Source organism: Rhinatrema bivittatum, chromosome 1, assembly GCF_901001135.1.
Source record: "Rhinatrema bivittatum chromosome 1, aRhiBiv1.1, whole genome shotgun sequence".
Taxonomy (NCBI): Eukaryota; Metazoa; Chordata; class Amphibia; order Gymnophiona; family Rhinatrematidae; genus Rhinatrema; species Rhinatrema bivittatum.
In genome coordinates this window covers 579956458-579974852 of record NC_042615.1, presented here as the reverse complement: position 1 = coordinate 579974852, position 18395 = coordinate 579956458, and the positions used below count along the sequence as shown (strand labels likewise).

Sequence of the window (18395 nt, the reverse complement as noted above, 5' to 3'; positions counted from 1 at the left end):
AGAACAAGTGAAAGGGGTCTATGGACATGGAAGTGCACCAGATCGTAAACCTCTTCCATTTAGAGTGATAAGACCTTCTCATTAAGGCTTTCGAGAAGCCACCAGGACTCGGGATACAGACTCTGAAAGTTTAAGAGGTTGGAGTATTAACCTTTCAACATCTAGGCCGTCAGAGACAGAGCCTGGAGGTTGGGGGTGACGCAGGTACCCTTCGTTCTGAGTTATTAGAAGGGGATCCTTCCCCAGAGGAATGTGCCGGTGTACTGATAGGTCCTGGAGGATTGGAAACCACATTTGGCGTGGCCAGTGGGGAGCTATCAGTATCATTAATCCCTTGTCCTGCCGGAGTTTCATGAGAGTCTTTGAAATGAGAGGAAGTGGAGGGTACGGATAAAGGAGACCGCTGGCCCAGGAGAGGGCGAAGGCATCTCTTGGTTGCGAGTGGTGACTGCGAATGAGAGAGCAGAAGTTGTCTACTTTGTGGTTGTGGACCGACGCAAAGAGGTCTATGCGAGAGTAAACCCAGGTTGGAATATTGTGTCCGCTATAGTGGGGTTGAGAGACCACTCGTGCGGATGGAAAGTGCAACTCAGCTTGTCTGCCAAAAAATTGTCCACTCCCGGCAAGTAGGTTGCTTTGAGGTACATCGAGCGGGAAAGGGCCCATGCCCATATCTGTGTAGCTTCCTGACACAGGAGGTAGGAGCCTGTTCCCCCTTGCTTGTTGATGTACCACATTGCAACCTGATTGTCGGTTTGAATCAGGATGGCTTTGTTTGATAGGCAATCCTGAAACGCCTTGAGGGTATATCTGATTGCCCGTAGCTCCAGGAAATTTATCTGGTGTTTGGCTTCCTCTGGAGACCAGGTTCCCTGAGTCTGCAGGTTGGCTACATGTGCACCCCACCTGAGGTTGGATGCGCCTATTGTTAAGGTAATTTGAGGTTCTGGATTCTGAAATGTAAGGCCTTGAATGAGATTGGAGTGATGTATCCACCAGGCTAGTGACAGACGGAGCTGTTTGGTAACCTGTATAATGCTGTACATAGGCTGACAAGCTTGAATCCACTGGTATTTTAAGGTCCACTGCATCACTCTCATGCCTAGGTGAGCCATCGGAGTGACATGCACCGAGGATGCCATGTGACCCAGCAGTATGAGGAAGCGACGAGCAGTTGAAGATACTCGAGTCCGTAGGTGATGCACCAGAGATGCTATAGTGAAAGCGCGATCCTGGGGGAGGAAGGCTTTCGTCTGTATAGTGTTTAGGTCAGCCCCTATAAAGGATAAGGTTTGGGATGGAACTATATTGGATTTGGGTTAGTTGATTAGAAACCTTAAGGAGATCAGGGTATGGATAGTGAGATGCAGAGAGTCTAGTGCACCCTGCTGAGTTGGAGCCCTTATCAACTAGTCGTCGAGTTAACGGTAGACATGCACACCCTGATTCCTGAGGAAGGCTGCGACCACCACCAGGCACTGGGTAAATACTCATGGAGCGGACACTAGGCCAAATGGTAGTACACGGTACTGGAAGTGACGAGGGCCGACCAGGAATCGCAGGTAGAGATGGGATGAGATGGAATAATTGAGATGTGTGTGTAAGCGTCTTGGAGAGCTAGAGAGAATAGCCAATCTCCTCTTTGTAGAAGGGGAAGTAGAGAGCCCAAAGTTACCATTTTGAATTTTTCTCTCTGCAAGAATTTGTTTAGGGCGCAGAGGTCCAGTATTGGGCGTTTGCCACCTGACTTTTTTGGTATTAGAAAATACCGGGAATAAAACCCTTGTCCCTGCTGGGAGAGGGACACTGGTTCTATTGCTCGGGATTTGAGGAAGGATGAGATCTCCTGTTCGAGCAAGGGAGAGTGGTCAAACGTCTCCCACGTCAGCCGAGGTGGAGAGTCTGCTGGAACAGTCAGGAAATTAGGTGGTAACCCTGAGTGACTACTGCCCCTGTTGAAGTGGCAGAGCCGGCCTCCGACCGGTATGAATGGAAGAGGAGGTTGGCTTACACTCTCTAGGAAGGAGTCAAAACCCAGACGCTGGTCCAGGCTGAGAAGCTGGCTGAGACTTTTGAGGCCGAGTCTGCCTGAATTGACCTTTTTGGTAAGGCCTGGAAGAGCGTCCTCTAGAAGCCGGAACATAAAATTCCCTTGGCTTATAGGCTGGCCGCTTAGAGTCACACCTGAGAGTTCTCTTAGGGGCGGAAGGAAATTCAGACAGCACAGAAGAAAGCTGGCGCAGCGTTTCATGGTGGTCTTTCAACTGCGCCACGGTCTCTCGGATCTTTTCCCCGAAGAGATTATCACCCACACAGGGTAGATCCGCTAACCTGTCTTGGACCTCTGGTCTTAAGTCCAAGGATTTGAGCCAGGCCCATCTTCTTGCACTAATCCCCGCTGCAGACACTTTAGAGGCAGAGTCAAAGATATCATACGCAGCGCAGACTTCGTGCTTTCCAGCATCTAGACTTTTTGAGCCAGAGTATGAAGTTGAGTCTGGAATTGCTCTGGTAAAGACTCAGAGAAATCCTGAATCCTCTTAAAAAGATCTCTGTTATACTGTGTCATGTACAACTGGTACGAGGCAATGCGAGATGAGCATCGAGCCATGGAAGACACGCCTGCCAAAAGCATCTAGGGATTTTTGTTCCTTCCCTGGAGGTATGGAGGAATGAGGTTTTGAACGTCGTGCCTTCTTCTTGGCTGATTCAACAACAACAAAGTGATGATCCAACTGTGACTTTTGGAACCCAGGACAAGATAGGTGGCATCAGTCTTGCGGTTGACAGGTGGAACCGAATCTGGGTGTTCCCAGTTTCTCTTCAGGAGATCAAGCAGGATTTCATGAATAGGTATAGACATGATTTCCTTAGGAGCATCTAGAAATTAGAATACTTCTAACATTTTGTGCCTAGAGTCCTCTTCTGTCTGAAGTTGAAAAGGAATGGTTTCAGACATTTCCTTGATGAAATTAATAAAAGACAGATCTTCTGGTGAAGAACGTAGTCTTTCATCTGGGGGAGAGGGCTCTGATGGTAGATCATCTGTATCTTGGGACGAATCATCGATCCAAGGATCATAGGGCTGATCTCCTGCACCTAGTGGGTTTCTAGCAGGGAGAAATGGTGCTAATCCTAAAGGACCAGGTCTAGGCATCGGTGGCATAGATGGCATAGAAGGAGGCACTGACGGCATCGATGGAGGAACCAACAGCATTGATGGAGGCACTGAAGGGGCCGGTGACATTGATGGACGAGTTGGTGGTAAAATCCCAGATGGTGGAATGGGTATCTGTGTTTCCTCATCATATGATGATAATGGAATTGGTGTGGAAGGCACTGGACCCACCGGTGCTCTCGGTTCCAATGGTGGAAGGGCACCAATCAACACATCCAGTCTACCCAGTAGCGGTGCGAACGCTACGGGAATTGGATCGGTGACCCGCTCTGGGACCAGTACTGGCATCGATGGAGGTTGGAAGCCCTTAAGTGCTTTACTGATGGCCTCTTGGATCATCCGATCCAATTCCTCAGGGAAGCATGGGACGTGGAACCCCGGCTCCAGAGTAGGAGGCAGCACTGGCGTAGTCGGAGGGTCCACTGGTGAAGGTGGAATCATGGATCCCGGCACCACTGAAGGTGGGGAATGCCTCGGTGACCCAGTCACAGAAGGGGATGGGCCCTTTTCTGGATGGGGCTTCTTTGCCGGTGGCTCTGTCAATGCTGAGGCTTGCCTGGCTCGGCGGACTGAGCCTTGCAATGATGGTGTCGACGTCTTTCTCGATGATCTCCTCGGTCCTTTTCTTGAGGAGGCAAGGAGGGAATCAACACCTTTGGAATCATTGATGCCAGTCAGGCAGCAGCGGTGTCCCGGTGCTGGCGAGAGGTTGATGGCACAGACTCGGACGAAGTCGAAGCTATCGATGGAGTCGGGGTTTTCACTGAAAGAGAAACTCCATTTTCCCTAAACGAGCCTTACGGCCCTTCGGTGTCATTTGGGTGCAAGTTAGGACATCGTAGTCGGACCCCAAACACATAACACAGACCCCATGTGGGTCAGTTATGGCCATTGTTCGAGAACAGTCAGGACACCGACGAAAACCCGACGCCATGACTCCCATCAAAAAATGTAGCCGCGGTGCGGTTGATGGCCGGTAGGCCCCGAAGGGATAACTACGGGAATCGACCGCAAGAAGGGTAAAACCTTACCTTTCGACCGCGGAATATGGATATCGATTGGGGGACCCCTATGGGGTTAAATTTTTTTTAAATTTTTGAAAGAAGCTCCGTGAGGAAAATTCCTGTCAGGAATCTCAAGAGAGCTCCTTAACCCACGTGGCTACTGCTGTGCAGAAAAAAGAAGACTGAAGGGTGACCCCTGCTGGATGCAGAGTCAATGCATTGCTGGGTATGCCCAGTAGGTGCCCGTCAAAGTTCTAGAAACTTTGACAAAAGTGTTCCGTGATTGGGCTCCATTCTGATGATGTCACCCATATGTGAGGACTAACATCCTGCTTGTCCTATGAGAATAATATATTTTGTTCTTCATAAATAGAGTGACCCGCTCTATCATTTAGAAGTTTGTTGTATTAATATTTAAGCTTAAGCAACTTTGTATGGTCAAAAGGCTGACCTCAGGCAATATGTGCCACTTCAAGAGAGGCTACAGTATTTCAGATTCCAACTGCAAAAATTTTGCTTGGCGGTCCTTGTTTTTGTGCATGCAGTAAGAAATAATTCTGCTGCTTAGTACAGGTTTGAAAATTGACCATACAATTTGAACTGTGACATTTGTCATGTTAGTAGAAAAGTAATCAATCAGTATCCTTTGAATATGATCCATAAATTGAGAATCATCTACCAGTCCGATGTTAAGACTCTACCCTTTAGTAGGTGTGGACTCTTTTGTCCAGCGGAAGGTCAGAACAAAGGCAGCATGGTCCAATATGAGTATCAGATGTATGCATAAATTACAAATGGATGATAAGAGTGCATTGTAAATTAAAAAAAATAGTCTATCTGTGAATATGTTTGATGAGGATTGGAAAAGAAAGTGAATTCTTTGCCGACCGGGTGAAGTATTCTCCAAGGATCAGTGAGGCCCATTTGTTGTTGCAACAGCATTAGAGATCTGTGTGATTTTTTTTGGCTTCATTTGGCATTAGGACTATCTAAGAGAGGGTCCAAAGGCTGATTGAAATCTCCTCCCAAAATAACAGCATCATCAGGGGACTCCAATAATAGTGCCAAGATAGAATGGAAAAAATTCTGGGGTGTATACATTAAGAGCATACACATTGAAGGTAAGCATGGTGCGGTTCCAAATTTTAAGTAACACCCAGATCCAGCAGCCATTAGTATCAGAAAAAGAGGAAATGATTTGGGTCTCCAATACTTTGTGAAGCAGAATCACAACTCCATTCTTTTTTTTAGAAATAGCAGGAAAAATACCACTTCACCAACCCATAACTACTTTAATTTGAGTGACTCTGAATGAGATAAATGAGTCTCTTGCAATAAACAAATGTCAGATGTTAATGATTTGGGGTAGATGAGAACCTTTTTATTTATTTATTTATTTATTTAAAGCTTTTTTTATACCGGCATTCATGATAAAATCACATCATGCTGGTTTACAGGAAACAGGGGAGTGATAACATTGAACGAAAAACTGGTGTTTATAGGTAGATATAAAAAGTTACAATAAAACAAGGGAAAATTGAACTTGGGTGAGAAGAAGAGTAGCTGGAATAATTTAGGCAATAAGAATGAACAGAATAAATTAACTTATTTACAAAGTGTTACAATTAATTACATAGTGTTGATGGGAAATTTACAAGTGGTTGTGGTATGTCTGGAGAGAGTTATAAGAGTCCGTTTTTCCATCGAATGGCGTGATTTAGACCATGAACATTTAGGGGTAGATTTACAAAAAGGGCGCCCTCGCGTACTTTTGTAGGCGCATCAGGCGCAAACAAAAGTACGCGGGATTTTAGTAGATACGCGCGTAGCCGCGCGTATCCGCTAAAATCCTGGATCAGCGCGCGCAAGGCTACCGATTTCGTGTAGCTGGCGCGCGCCAAGCCGCGCAGCCTACCTCCGTTCCCTCCAAGGCTGCTCCGAAATCGGAGCGGCCTTGAAGGGAATTCGCTAACGCCCTCCCCTCACCTTCCCCTCCCTTCCTCTACCTAACCCACCCCCCCGGCCCTGTCTAAACCCCCCCCTACCTTTGTTGGGGGATTTACGCCTCCCAGAGAGAGAAGTAAATCCCTGCGCGCCAGCGGGCCGCTGGCGCGCCTAGACGCAACCCGGGGGCGGTTCCGGAGGGCGCGGCCACGCCCCCGGGCCCGCCCCCGAAATGCCGCGTCCCGCCCCGAAAACGGCGCACCGCTCGGCCCCGCCCCCGACAGGCCCCCCCTCGGAAAACTCCGGGACTTACGCGAGTCCCATGGCTCTGCGCTCGCCGGTAGGCCTATTGAACATAGGCGCACCGGCGCGCAGGGCTCTTAAAATCCGCCCCTTAGTGTAGCACATGTGAGGTTAGCCATACTGGAAACAAGCAAAGATGTACACAATGTAGTAGCTACACTGGCTGAAAGAGAAAGAAAACAAAAAATGTACATATTGGTACTGTACATGCCTCATACAAAAAGAAAAGTAAAAAACAACAATGAATGGTCATAAAGGAAAAAAGTGTGCTCAAAACTTTGGAAATGGCTAATAGAGGGAAAATTACTGGGGTGTGCAAATGTGCAAGAGGGCAATGCTGGATCACTCACTTAAATTCTCGCTTAAATAGAACCAAATACACTGAAATTGCACCAACCAGTAAATGAAACAGTAGAAAGTATTGATTACTGCTCAGTAATACTCAGTATTGATTATAAGCAGACAAGATTATAAAAGAGCATAACATAAACTGAATCTGGGGATCAAGTAATCATACTTTTTGCAATTGAGTGCTGTTGAAAAAAAGCTTGCAGTTCTTCTGGCGATTCATAGTTTCTGGTACAGTTTACATGTTAATTGCATGATGACACGATAAAATAGTCCAAATTGTGCTCCTAACAGTTGCTTTAATGTACATTCTGAGTAACTGTTTTAATATTAACACCTCGGCTATCACTTGGATGTTGGAGCCTTGACGATTGAGGGAGGGTCATGCTTCCACTTTTCTGTACCAAAGGCAATAGCAAAGGCCACTTCTATCTTCCCATTCTTAAAAAAAGCCATTGAACCATCTCTTAGAATGACTTTAGGTGTCACAGTGCAACCAGATTTGCTGAAGATCCAGAAGAGCAAGTAAATCAGGCTTCCATCTTTGCATAGCTTGCTAGTGCTCCCTCATTTCTCTTTTGACTGACATTTGCTTTTTTTTAATTTCACTTATTTATTTATTTATTTGCAGTTTTTATATACCGACATTTGTTTAGTAAACTCACATCGGTTCACAATTAACAGAAACATTGCAACTGTGCTAAATAAAACGAACATTTGCAACAGTGCTTTACAATTAACTTAACTTATTAACCGGGGGGGGGAAGAAGGAACAATGGAAGGGAGGATAAAATAGTGGTACATTGTTGTATTGCTGAACTTGAATGCAGTAAATATTTTTTCATACACATTTTATTGTAACTGCTGTTAGTAGATTAGGCAATTATTTTAAGAGATGGACTTAGCCAATGTTCCTTCTAAGGATTGGGATGCTGTGATGCACAGCAACCCAGTTCTTAGAGGGAATACAACATTATTATGCAGCCATCTGCTTTTCAACTGAAAACAGAAAATGTTCTCAAGCTAGTAGGTTTCTTGTTGAATGAAAGAGCTTACTGTTTATAAACAATTTTATGAAGTATTTGACATTTTCACTATACATTATTAAAATGTTTGTACTTTCTATTATTTTATATGTCTGTTTTAGCCTATAATTTTGTTATATTTAAGTAGTCAAGAAATTTAATAACATAGATATCTAACTACAAATATAGGCCTAGATTTATCAAAAAGCAGTAAATATTGCATGTGATATAAAAAGAGGTGTGTTTTATGGTAATAGCCTATTTATCGCAATGTGTGTTGTCTTAGTGCTTTGTATAGGTATTACTGCAAAGTGTGTTAACTTTTCACAGTTTGCAGTAATACCACAATGCTGCAAAGGGCTCATTTTAAAAGAAAGAAAGAAAGAAAGAGAGAGAGAGAGAGAGTCCCTTGTAGTAGTTAGCTATTTAGGCTACTATTGGAGGCCCACCTAGTAACTCGAGGTGAAGTTTAGGTAGTAGTGTAGGGATTAGGGGCTACTTTTACAATCAGAATGAGACGTATGAACAAGAACAGTACACTCTTGTGTTCAACATTGTACAAATCTCATCTTTGTGTGAGTTTCCTCACTCCAAAGGACATCAAATCATACAAGAGTGTACTGTTCTGTTCGTACCTCTCATTCTGCATGTAAAAGTGGCCCCTAATCCCTGCACTACTACCTAAACCTCAACTCAAGTTACTAGGTGGGCCTCCTATAGTAGCATAAATAGCTAACTACTACAAGGGCCTTGTAGATAGGTTCTCTTTCTGCCGAAAAGGGAATTTGCATTATGGGAATATCACATGAAAACACACAGTTTAACAATAATGAAAAAGGTGTAGTTAGTTAAACTGTGTGTTATGACTTTGCAAAAGCCAGCCCATTTTTACAAAATTCCCACCCCTGACTCTGCATCAATCCCTCCCCTTTTAAAAATTAGCATTGCACCATGCGTTAAGGCGTTTTTCGCATGCGAAAACGCCATAACGCGAGTTGATAAATCACCCTGATAGTTAGAAAGATATTTTGGGGTAGATTTTCAAATAGCGTGAATTGGCCTACTTTTGCTGGCACATCAGGCGCAAGCAAAAGTAAGCTGGATTTTAGTAGATACGCGCGGAGCCGCGCATATCTGCTAAAAACCTGGATCGGCGCGCGCAAGGCTACTGATTTTGTATAGCCGGCGCGCGCCGAACCGCGCAGCCTACCCCCGTTCCCTCCCCTCACCTTCCCCTCCCTTCCCCTACCTAACCCACCCACCTGGCCCTGTCTAAGCCCCCCCCTTACCTTTGTCGGGGGATTTACGCCTCCCAGAGGGAGGCGTAAATCCCCGCGCGCCAGCGGGCCTCTTGCGCGCCGGGACGCAACCTGGGGGCGGGTACGGAGGGTGCGGCCACGCCCCCGGACCTGCCCCGGATTTGGGCGGATTTAGGCGAGCAGGGCTCTGAAAATCCGCCCCTTTTTGAGTAATTGGATACTCATGAGCCAGTATGCATAGAAATCCCTCGGGCTTATATTTTCAAACAATCCACCCCGATAACATATATAAAGATCATATGCTCTGCTTTTCCTTAAAGCAAAGAAAGTAAGTTTCATTTTAAACTTATCATTATAAGTGCTCATATGCTTACCAAATTGAGTGACCTTCTCTGGGACTTGGAATGTTTCCTTCCTGAGGAATGACTTCCCAGGTTAAATCAGCAGGAGTAACTGATAAACAGAAATATTAATTAAACCAAAAGTATTTAAAATATGCAAGTATTGTTTTATATTCTGCTTTTCAGCACTTCAAAGCAGATTATATTCAGGTACTGTAGGTATTTCTCTATCCCTAGAGGGCTTACAATCTAAGGGGGTTACTAACATTATCGTCGGCAGTAGCGCACCGAAAAGCACCACCTTTCATGGTGGCGCTATTTGGTGCGAAAGCCGGCAGCTGGCGCACCGCCATGGTGCAAAGGTTGTGGGCTTTCGCAGGCCCGCCTCCCCCTTTCACCCACCAACTACTGTTGTTGATCTAGCACTTCAGCATCAAGAAAAGCTGTGTTTTTTGGTGCATTCCTCCAAAACATTTCTGACCCTGTCCTATTGAGATGCTAAAGCAAGCCACTGTGACAAGGTAACTAGCAAGGACGTGGTGTTGGTGAACCACAAAAGCAAGCCTCTGCTAGACAAAGAAATTAGGCAGGAAGGAAAAGAGCAGTGAAAGGGTGCTGAGTTGTGCAGCCACACCCTGCTTGCCCTTAAAGCCCTTTCCTGAGCTCAACTCAGAAAGAGAAAGAGAGAGAGAGAGAAAAAATCTGGGTGTGGAAACTTTCCTACAGAGTGGATGCCCATACAACCAGGTAAGGGAAAATTTTACTTGCCAATTAAAGGGGTTTTCCCCCTAGGATTTATTAGCCCTTCCCTTGTTGAAGTACCTTGAACAATCCTTGGCTTCGCTCTATATCTTTCTGGGACAGCAGCTGATAACTCTTACACCGTGTATTATTTTTAGAGTAAAGGACTGTTCAGTACTTCTCAAACAGAAAAACTGGACCAAGATCTGATCGAAGATATTGAAAAGGTGGGAAAGAAAGGAGAAGTGTTGCTCGCTGGAGATTTTAATCTGATGGTTGTGGATTGAAATATCCCTTCTGTGGAATCTACACGAGGTAGAGTAATAGTGGATGTCCTTCAAGGGGCTCTGCTCAAACAAATGGTAATGGAACCCATGAGGAAGGGTGTGATACTCGACCTAGTGCTCACTAATGGGGATAATGTTTCTGTAATCCCCTTCGGATGTTGCAGAAGTAGTGAGTTATATTGCTGCAGTCCCGGGAACAGCAAAAGTTCACTAGGGATTGCCAGTTGGGGGACTACTGTCTGTGGAAGGCCCAAGGGAAAATGTACCAAAAACAATGTCCAAGGTCCACACAGTTAGTTAGTTCCAAAAAGAAATTGAATTTTATTTGTGATTCCAAATTCAAATGACAAGACAGCAGGAAAACAATAGTAGACTCTTGGATGAAATAACTGGATACATTCACACAGGTTTAAAATTCTCTCACTCTTCTCTGAGCAGAAATAAATCTTACTCACTCTCCACTCTAACTACCAAGGCCTTTGGAGCAAAATTCTTTTACTGAAGCTTTCCCAGACAAAGAGTTTCCCTTTTTTTTGACAGGGTATCCTCCCTCTAGTAGGCTACCAAAACCCTTTTCTTCAGCTTGGAATCTTTCCTGTTCTTTGCTTCAGAAATCTTTAGATGTTTCACAAGCCCTGTTTCCTCTCAGGACACACAAAACAACACCTAATAGATGCCAGGGGGCATCTTATATAGAATTTCACATCCCTTTGTTCATCCTGAGTAGCAGGAAATTACCTCCTAAATTACTTCATTCTTTCCAGCACTAGTTATTTTCATATCCCTTACACCCCTTCCTAATTGAGAGGAGGCCTATAGCTTCCAAGAGCTCTGCAGTAGCAGAGCTCCCTGACCTGTCACTAAACTGATTTTAGACCTGGAGAGCAGGACCCTTTCAGAAACTTTCTAAAAGCATTCAGTGTCCCTAGGAAGGGTTACATCTCTATTATCCGGGTAGGTTCCCACCTGAGCACCAGTGATCATCAGATGGTATGGTTTGATATCACAAGCAGGATACAGAGAAGTCACACGAAGACCTGAATGTCGAATTTCACAAATATGGACTTTGTCAAAATGGGGATATATCTGGAAGAAGAACTGGAGGACTGGGAGAAAATGGATAAGGTGGAACAACAGTGGGCCAAATTAAAAGGAACTATTAAAAAAGTAAACAAAAGTAAAAGGAAAAAGAAAGCGATCTGTTCTCAAAGGAGGCTAACAAAATACAGGCAAAAAGAACAGCATTCAAGAAGTATAAAGGATCCCAAAAAAGAGGAACACAGGGAAGAATATCTGGTGAAGCTGAGGGAGATGAAGAAAGAAATCAGGAAAGCCAAAGATCAAGCGGAAGAAAATATTGCCGTAGAGGTGATAAAACATTTTTCAAACACATCAGAGAAAAGAAGGAAGGTCCAAAGTAGTATAGTGAAACTGAAAGGAGACGAGGAGCAATGTGTGGAGAGAGACGAAGAAATGGAGGAAATATTAAACAAATACTTCAGTGCGGTGTTTACTAAAGAAGACCCTGGAGAAAGACCATTGCTGGTTTCCAAGACCGTAGCTGGGAATGGGGGTAGACAAAACTCCATTTACAGAAGAGAATACATAGAATGAACTAAGTATTTATTTATTTATTTAACAATTTTATATACCGACCTTCATAGTAGATTACCATATCGGATCGGTTTACAGTTTAACAAAGGGAAAAAACTAGAGTAACAAATTCACGTAAACGAAAGATAACCAAAGCAGGAATAAGTCAAAGTTACAATCAACAGTGGATAAGGCCATGCGGCCGGATGAGGTACATCCTAGGATACTGAGGGAAGTCAGAGATATGCTGGCAGGTCCACTGAAAGACTTGTTCAATAGATCCCTGGAAATGGGAGTGGTGCCGCAAGATTGGAGAAATGTGGTTGTGGTCGCTCTTCATAAGGGTGGTAGCAGAAAGGAGGTTGGAAACTACAGGCCAGTTAACTTCACCTCAGTGGCGTGAAAATTAATGGAGACTCTGCTGAAGGAAAGGATAGTGAACTATCTACAATCAGGTGACTTCCTAGATCTGAGGCAGCATGGATTCACTAGGGGAAGGTGATTTTTTTTTTGATTGGGTGACTAGAAAATTGGATCAAGGAAGAGTGCTTGATGAGATCTATTTGGATTTCAGCAAAGCTTTTGATACAGTCACACATAGGAGGCTTGTGAATAAAATGAGAAGCTTGGGAGTGTGCGCCAAGGTGGTGCATGGATTACAAACTGATTGACTAATAGGAGACAGCATGTAATGGTAAATGGAACCTACTCTGAAGAGAGAACCGTGTTAAGTAGAGTTCTACAGGGATCGGTTTTGGGACCGGTTCTGTTCAATATCTTTGTGAATGACATTGTGGAAGGGGTAGAAGGTAAAGTTTGTCTATTTGCGGATGATACTAAAATCCGCAATATTTATTTATTTATTTATTTATAATCTTTTCTATACCGTCGCTAAGTTAAATACCATCGCAACGGTTTACATGTTGGCACATAAATTAAGGTGATTGAGTGCATACTATAGTACATTTTAACAGGTGCCGCAAAAGGTTCGGTTACAATATATCAAAAGAATAAGTAATCAATTGAAAAGTGAAGTAGGTCATGCCCAGGTGTGCATTTACGGTACTAATCACTGGTAAAATTCTTATTCTCTGTATTTTACAATTATGTTTGTGTGATATAGTGTTGCACATTCTGAGAGTAGTGCAGTGTGTTGGTGCTCTTCTGCCTCTTCCTGTATTTTTTTTATTCTCCGGTCTCTTTATAGTTTAAAAAGCCATGTTTTTAAACTTTTCTTAAAGGTTTTGAGATCGTTTTGTAATCTGATCTCTACCGGCATTGCGTTCCAGAGGGTGGGGCCTGCTAAGGATAGAGCCCTCTCTCTCACTTGTGTTAGTCTTGCTGTCTTTACTGAAGGAATGGTTAAGAGTGCTTTATTCGCTGAACGAAGGTTTCTGTGTGGGACGTGTACTCTTAGCGCTGTGTTTAACCAGTCAGCTTTTTCATTATGTATTAGTTTATGTATGGTACATAAGGCTTTGTATTTTATTCTTTGTTCAATGGGTAACCAATGTAATTCCGCTAGGGTTTCAGTTATATGGTCTCTCCTTTTTCCGGTTAGTATTCTAGCTGCTGTGTTTTGAAGTATTTGTAGGGGTCTTAGAGTTGTACTTGGGAGTCCTAGTAAAAGTGCATTACAGTAGTCCGTGCAGAAGAAAATTAGAGCCTGAAGTACTGTTCTGAAATTAGTTGGTGTTAGTAGTGGTTTTAGTTTTCTGAGGATCATGAGTTTTGCATAGCCTTCTTTTACTTTTAGCAATATGTGATTATTATACGAGAACTCCGCCCACGGGAGTAATTTAGCCCAATTATCTTGACGTTCGTTCACAAAGGCACGAAGGAAAGTCTTCAAAGTTCGATTGGTTCGTTCTGTTTGCCCATTACTTTGAGGATGGAAAGCTGACGAAAGACTAAGTTGCACAATGAAGCGTTTGCATAAAGTTTTCCAATAACGAGCTGTAAATTGGGGTCCTCGATCGGAGACTATATCCTGGGGGAGACCGTGAAGTCTAAAGATATGCTGGGCGAACAGGCCAGCCAGGTCAGGTGCGGAAGGTAGCTTAGGCAAAGGGACAAAGTGCGCCATCTTGGAAAATCGGTCCACGGTTACCAAAATGACCGAATTATCTCCTGAGGCAGGAAGGTCCACGATGAAATCGGTGGAGATGTGTGTTCATGGCTCCACCGGGATAGGCAAAGGTTGTAACAGACCCCTAGGCTTCCCGATGAGCGGCTTTTGAACAGCACAAGTAGGGCATGAGCCCACAAAGGCTTGGACGTCCTGTCTCACCGTTGGCCACCAGTAGAAATGGTTTAACAAGTCTAAAGTCCCTTTCCACCCTGCATGGCCCCCAGTGAGGGAGTCATGGGCCCAAGCGAGAACTGCTCTCCAAGAGCGACGTGGAACGACGATCTTCCCTTGGGAGGACACTGAGGTTGCAGCAAGACTTATTTTCTCAGGGTCCAAGATATATTGGGGTGTATCAGGAGTCTCTTTGACCTCAGAAGAGGGTGAGAGCGTGTCAGCTCGAATTCTTCGAGCAGGGCCGGTAGCGTAACGTAAAGTCAAACCGGTCAAAAAACAGCGACCACCGTGCTTGTCTTGGATTCAGGCATTGGGCTTGCTTCAAAAATGCTAGGTTCTTGTGGTCGGTGTAAATTGTAATCAGATGGTTGGCTCCTTCCAACCACTGTCTCCATTCCTCTAGGGCAAGTTTCACGGCTAACAACTCTTTGTCCCCAACACAGTAGTTACTCTCTGCCGGATAGAATTTCCTTGAGAAATATGAACAGGGCAACATCTGTTCGGAGTCAGAGTACTGACTCAGTACGGCCACCACGGCCACATTGGAGGCATCAACTTCCACCATGAAGGGCCGGCTGGGATCCGGATGGCGAAGGCAAGTGTCTAACAAGAAGGCTTCTTTAAGGGCCTCAAAAGCTTGACAGGCAGAAGCAGGCCAATCCACCGCGTTAGCCCCCTTTTGGGTGAGGGCAGTTAACGGTGCCACAATACGAGAGTAATTGGAAATAAAGTGACGGTAGAAATTAGAAAAGCTAAGGAAGCGTTGCAATGCTTTAAGACCTCTTGGCCGGGGCCAATTCTTAATAGCCGCCACTTTCTCAGCATCCATTCGAAAGCCAGCTGCAGAGACTATGTAGCCTAGGAATGGCAGGGACGTCTTCTCAAAGCTACACTTTTCCAGCTTCGCTTACAGACCATGCTCTCCCTAAGTACCTGAAGCACTTGTCGGACATGCTGACAGTGTGACGACAGATCCTGGGAGTAGATTAACACATCATCGAGGTAAACAATTACGCAGGTGTTCAGAAGGTCCCGCAACACCTCATTCATCAGGTGCTGGAACTCCGCCGGGGCATTACATAAGCCAAAAGGCATCACGAGGTACTCGTAATGCCCGTCTCGGGTATTAAACGCGGTTTTCCACTCATCTCCGGGACGGATTCTGACTAAATTGTACGCTCCTCGCAGGTCCAACTTAGTGAAAATCTTCACTCCTTGAAGCCGATCAAGGAGCTCCAGGATTAATGGGAGCGGATAGCGGTCTCGCTTGGTAATAGAATTTAGGCCTCGTTAGTCTATGCACGGCCTCAATGAGCCGTCTTTCTTGCTGACGAAAAAGAAACCTGCCCCTGCAGGTGACTTGGACGGGCGGATAAAGCCCTTGGCCAAATTCTCCGCTATGTACTCAGAAATGGCCCGGGTCTCAGGTATGGATAAGGGATAAACCCTTCCTCGGGGGGGGGGGGGGGGGCATAGTACCAGGTAGCAAGTCTATAGCACAGTCATATGGACAATGCTGCGGAAGGATCTCCGCCTTGGCCTTGGAGAATACGTCCGTAAAATCCTCATAAGGTGCCGGAGGCACCACGGCAGAGTGCATCAAGGGAAGTACGGGAGTCCTAGGCACCTTCATACAATTAGCTAGGCAGAAAGGACTCCATTTGACAATCTGTAGCGTATCCCACTGAATCGTGGGCGAGTGTTTCTGCAACCACGGCAACCCTAGCATCACAGGGTGGACAGCCTTCTCCAACACTAGGAAGGCTATCTCCTCCAAATGGATCTTCCCGGTGCAGACTGTAATGGGTGCTGTGGACATCTGGACAGGTCCTGGAAGAAGCATCCCCTGGATAGAGGTAATTCATATCGGGACCTCCTGTCTATGCGTAGGGATTCGCAACTGGGAGACTAAGTCCTGTAGGATGAAATTACCTCCGGCTCCGGAATCCAGGAACGCCATCGTCTCCAAGAAGCCTCCGGGATATTCCAAAGTAACAGGGACAGTACATTGAGGAGCTGTAGTACACCCTAGGAGGAGCTCCTCCCGACCTCCTAGGCTCTTGGTATTTTCCGCACGCTCCTGGCAGCATGCCAAGAAGTGGCCCTTCTGGCCACAATACAGGCACAACCTCAACGAACGCCGACGTTGCCTTTCTTCAGCAGAGAACGGGGCCCGTCCCAGCTGTATAGGTTCACAAGTGGGAGCGTCTGGACGAGAACTTTTGGGTGAGGGCACAGGTCTCGGCCCACGAGCCGGACTATGGTGAGAGGAGCGTTGCTCCTTGGCCCGTTGTTGTAGGCGGCGGTCAATGTGGGCAGCCATCTCGATCAAGGCGTTGAGGTCCTCCGGCAGATCTCGCGCAGCGATTTCATACTTTATGCGTCCGGAGAGGCCTTCCAGGAAGATGGCCTTAAGACTACCATCTTGCCAACCTACTTCTTGGGCTAAAGTCCGAAACTCCATTGCATAATCTGCCAAGGAGCGAGCCCCCTGACAAAGTTGCAGCAGGTCAGACGTAGCTGTGGCTACTCGGGCGGGCTCATGAAAGGCCTGGCAGAAGTTCGTGATGAACAATTGTAAGTCCGTTAGCGAAGAATCATTTTTTTCCCAAAGGGGAGAAGCCCAAATCAAAGCTTTCCCATCAAGCAGGGATAGGATATATGCCACTTTCACCACATCCGAGGGGAACTGCCGAGGCAACAAGGAGAACTGTACAAAACATTGGTTCAAGAAGCCGCAGCAGGTCCTTAAATCACCAGTATAATGAGAGGGTGCCGGTAGCTGAGTCACAGAGGAGCTGTGACCCCTGGGGGCCCCGCCAGCGGAAGGCAAGGACTCCAGGCGCGAGGATAGCCATTCCACCGTGGCTGCCAAAGTATCTATGCAGCTCTGGTGCTGTGGCATCCTCCGGGCCATCCTGGGCAGATCCGAGGGAGCGGGTGCATCCGCCGAGTCCATGGCCTTGAAATCTGTTATGGGAGTCTCTGTTTAGTGGACCCTTGGGCCGACCTGCTGGAGACTGGGAAAGGAGGTCAATGTCTCTAGTGAATAGCAGGCCGGGAGGCAGATGTTCAGGCAGGACATAGATGCTCTTCACCCTGGAAGCTGGTACTCTCCCAGGAGGAGCCCGTAGGAGCCCAACCGCTGGGACTTAGGTGGCTTCACCCTTGGAAGCCGAAGCCCCCCGGGAGGAGCCCGTAGGGACCCAGCTGCTGGGACTTAGGAGGGTTGTGGATCAGGACAGGTAACTGGAACCAGACTAAGACAGTAGTAATACTGTAACTGGGTTCGGATTCTGGAACCAGGCAGGAACTGTAGCAGGATTCAGGTACTGGAACCAGGCAGGAACTGTAGCAGGCTTCGGGTACTGGAACCAGGCAGGAACAGTAGCAGGTAGACTGGGACTGTAGCAGGCAGGCTGGGACTGTAGCAGGCAGGCTGGGACTGTAGCAGGCAGGCAGGAACCAGGCAGGTACTATAGCAAGCAGGCAGGAACCAGGCAGGTACTGTAGCAGGAACGGAGCGACGAAGCGACCAAGCGAAGCGAGTCACTCCAGGGCACAGCGCAACAGGAAACTGGGAAGCTAACCCGTTGCAAGGCAAAGACTGGATGGCCGCGGCCGGCTTATCAAGGCCGCGGCGTCTGACGTCAGAAGTTGGGCGGAGTCACCACTGGCGGGAAACAGCCTAGAAAAGCACCCAAGTGGCGCGCGCGCCTAGGAGCCGGGCGTCCATGGGAGGGCTTGCAGCGGCACAGCCCCAGCGGGGACGCTGCCAACCAGGCCACAAACCAGGCCACTGGAAGCGGGAGCAGGTCTGGGAATTCGGAGGTAAGGGCCTGGCCGCGGTGCTCGCGGCCAGAACCGCAACAGCATCAACCTCACCACAGCCACAAGGATTCACCTCACTTACAGGAATTTACATATGTTGGGGGGGGGGCCTTTTTTTTGACCACTTGGTATTTTTACCACCAGAAAAATACCGCAGGGTTTATTAAACTGCAATACCAAAGACTGCATTTTAATAAGCCCTGTAGTACAGCTCAGAAAATGTCCCTCATAATTGG

The 18395-nt window shown here is 46.4% G+C and overlaps 1 protein-coding gene across 4 annotated transcripts in view; it reads right to left on the bottom strand.

Moving 5' to 3' along the window:
* Positions 1-18395, bottom strand: part of LOC115100073 (acyl-CoA-binding domain-containing protein 6-like) — a 304213-nt gene that overhangs the window by 241135 nt on the left and 44683 nt on the right. For all 4 annotated transcript variants that reach the window (XM_029618279.1, XM_029618270.1, XM_029618251.1 and 1 more), the window contains one exon: positions 9436-9514. In XM_029618279.1, coding sequence (XP_029474139.1) covers positions 9436-9514 — 79 coding nt within the window. The remainder of the gene's footprint in view (positions 1-9435; positions 9515-18395) is intronic.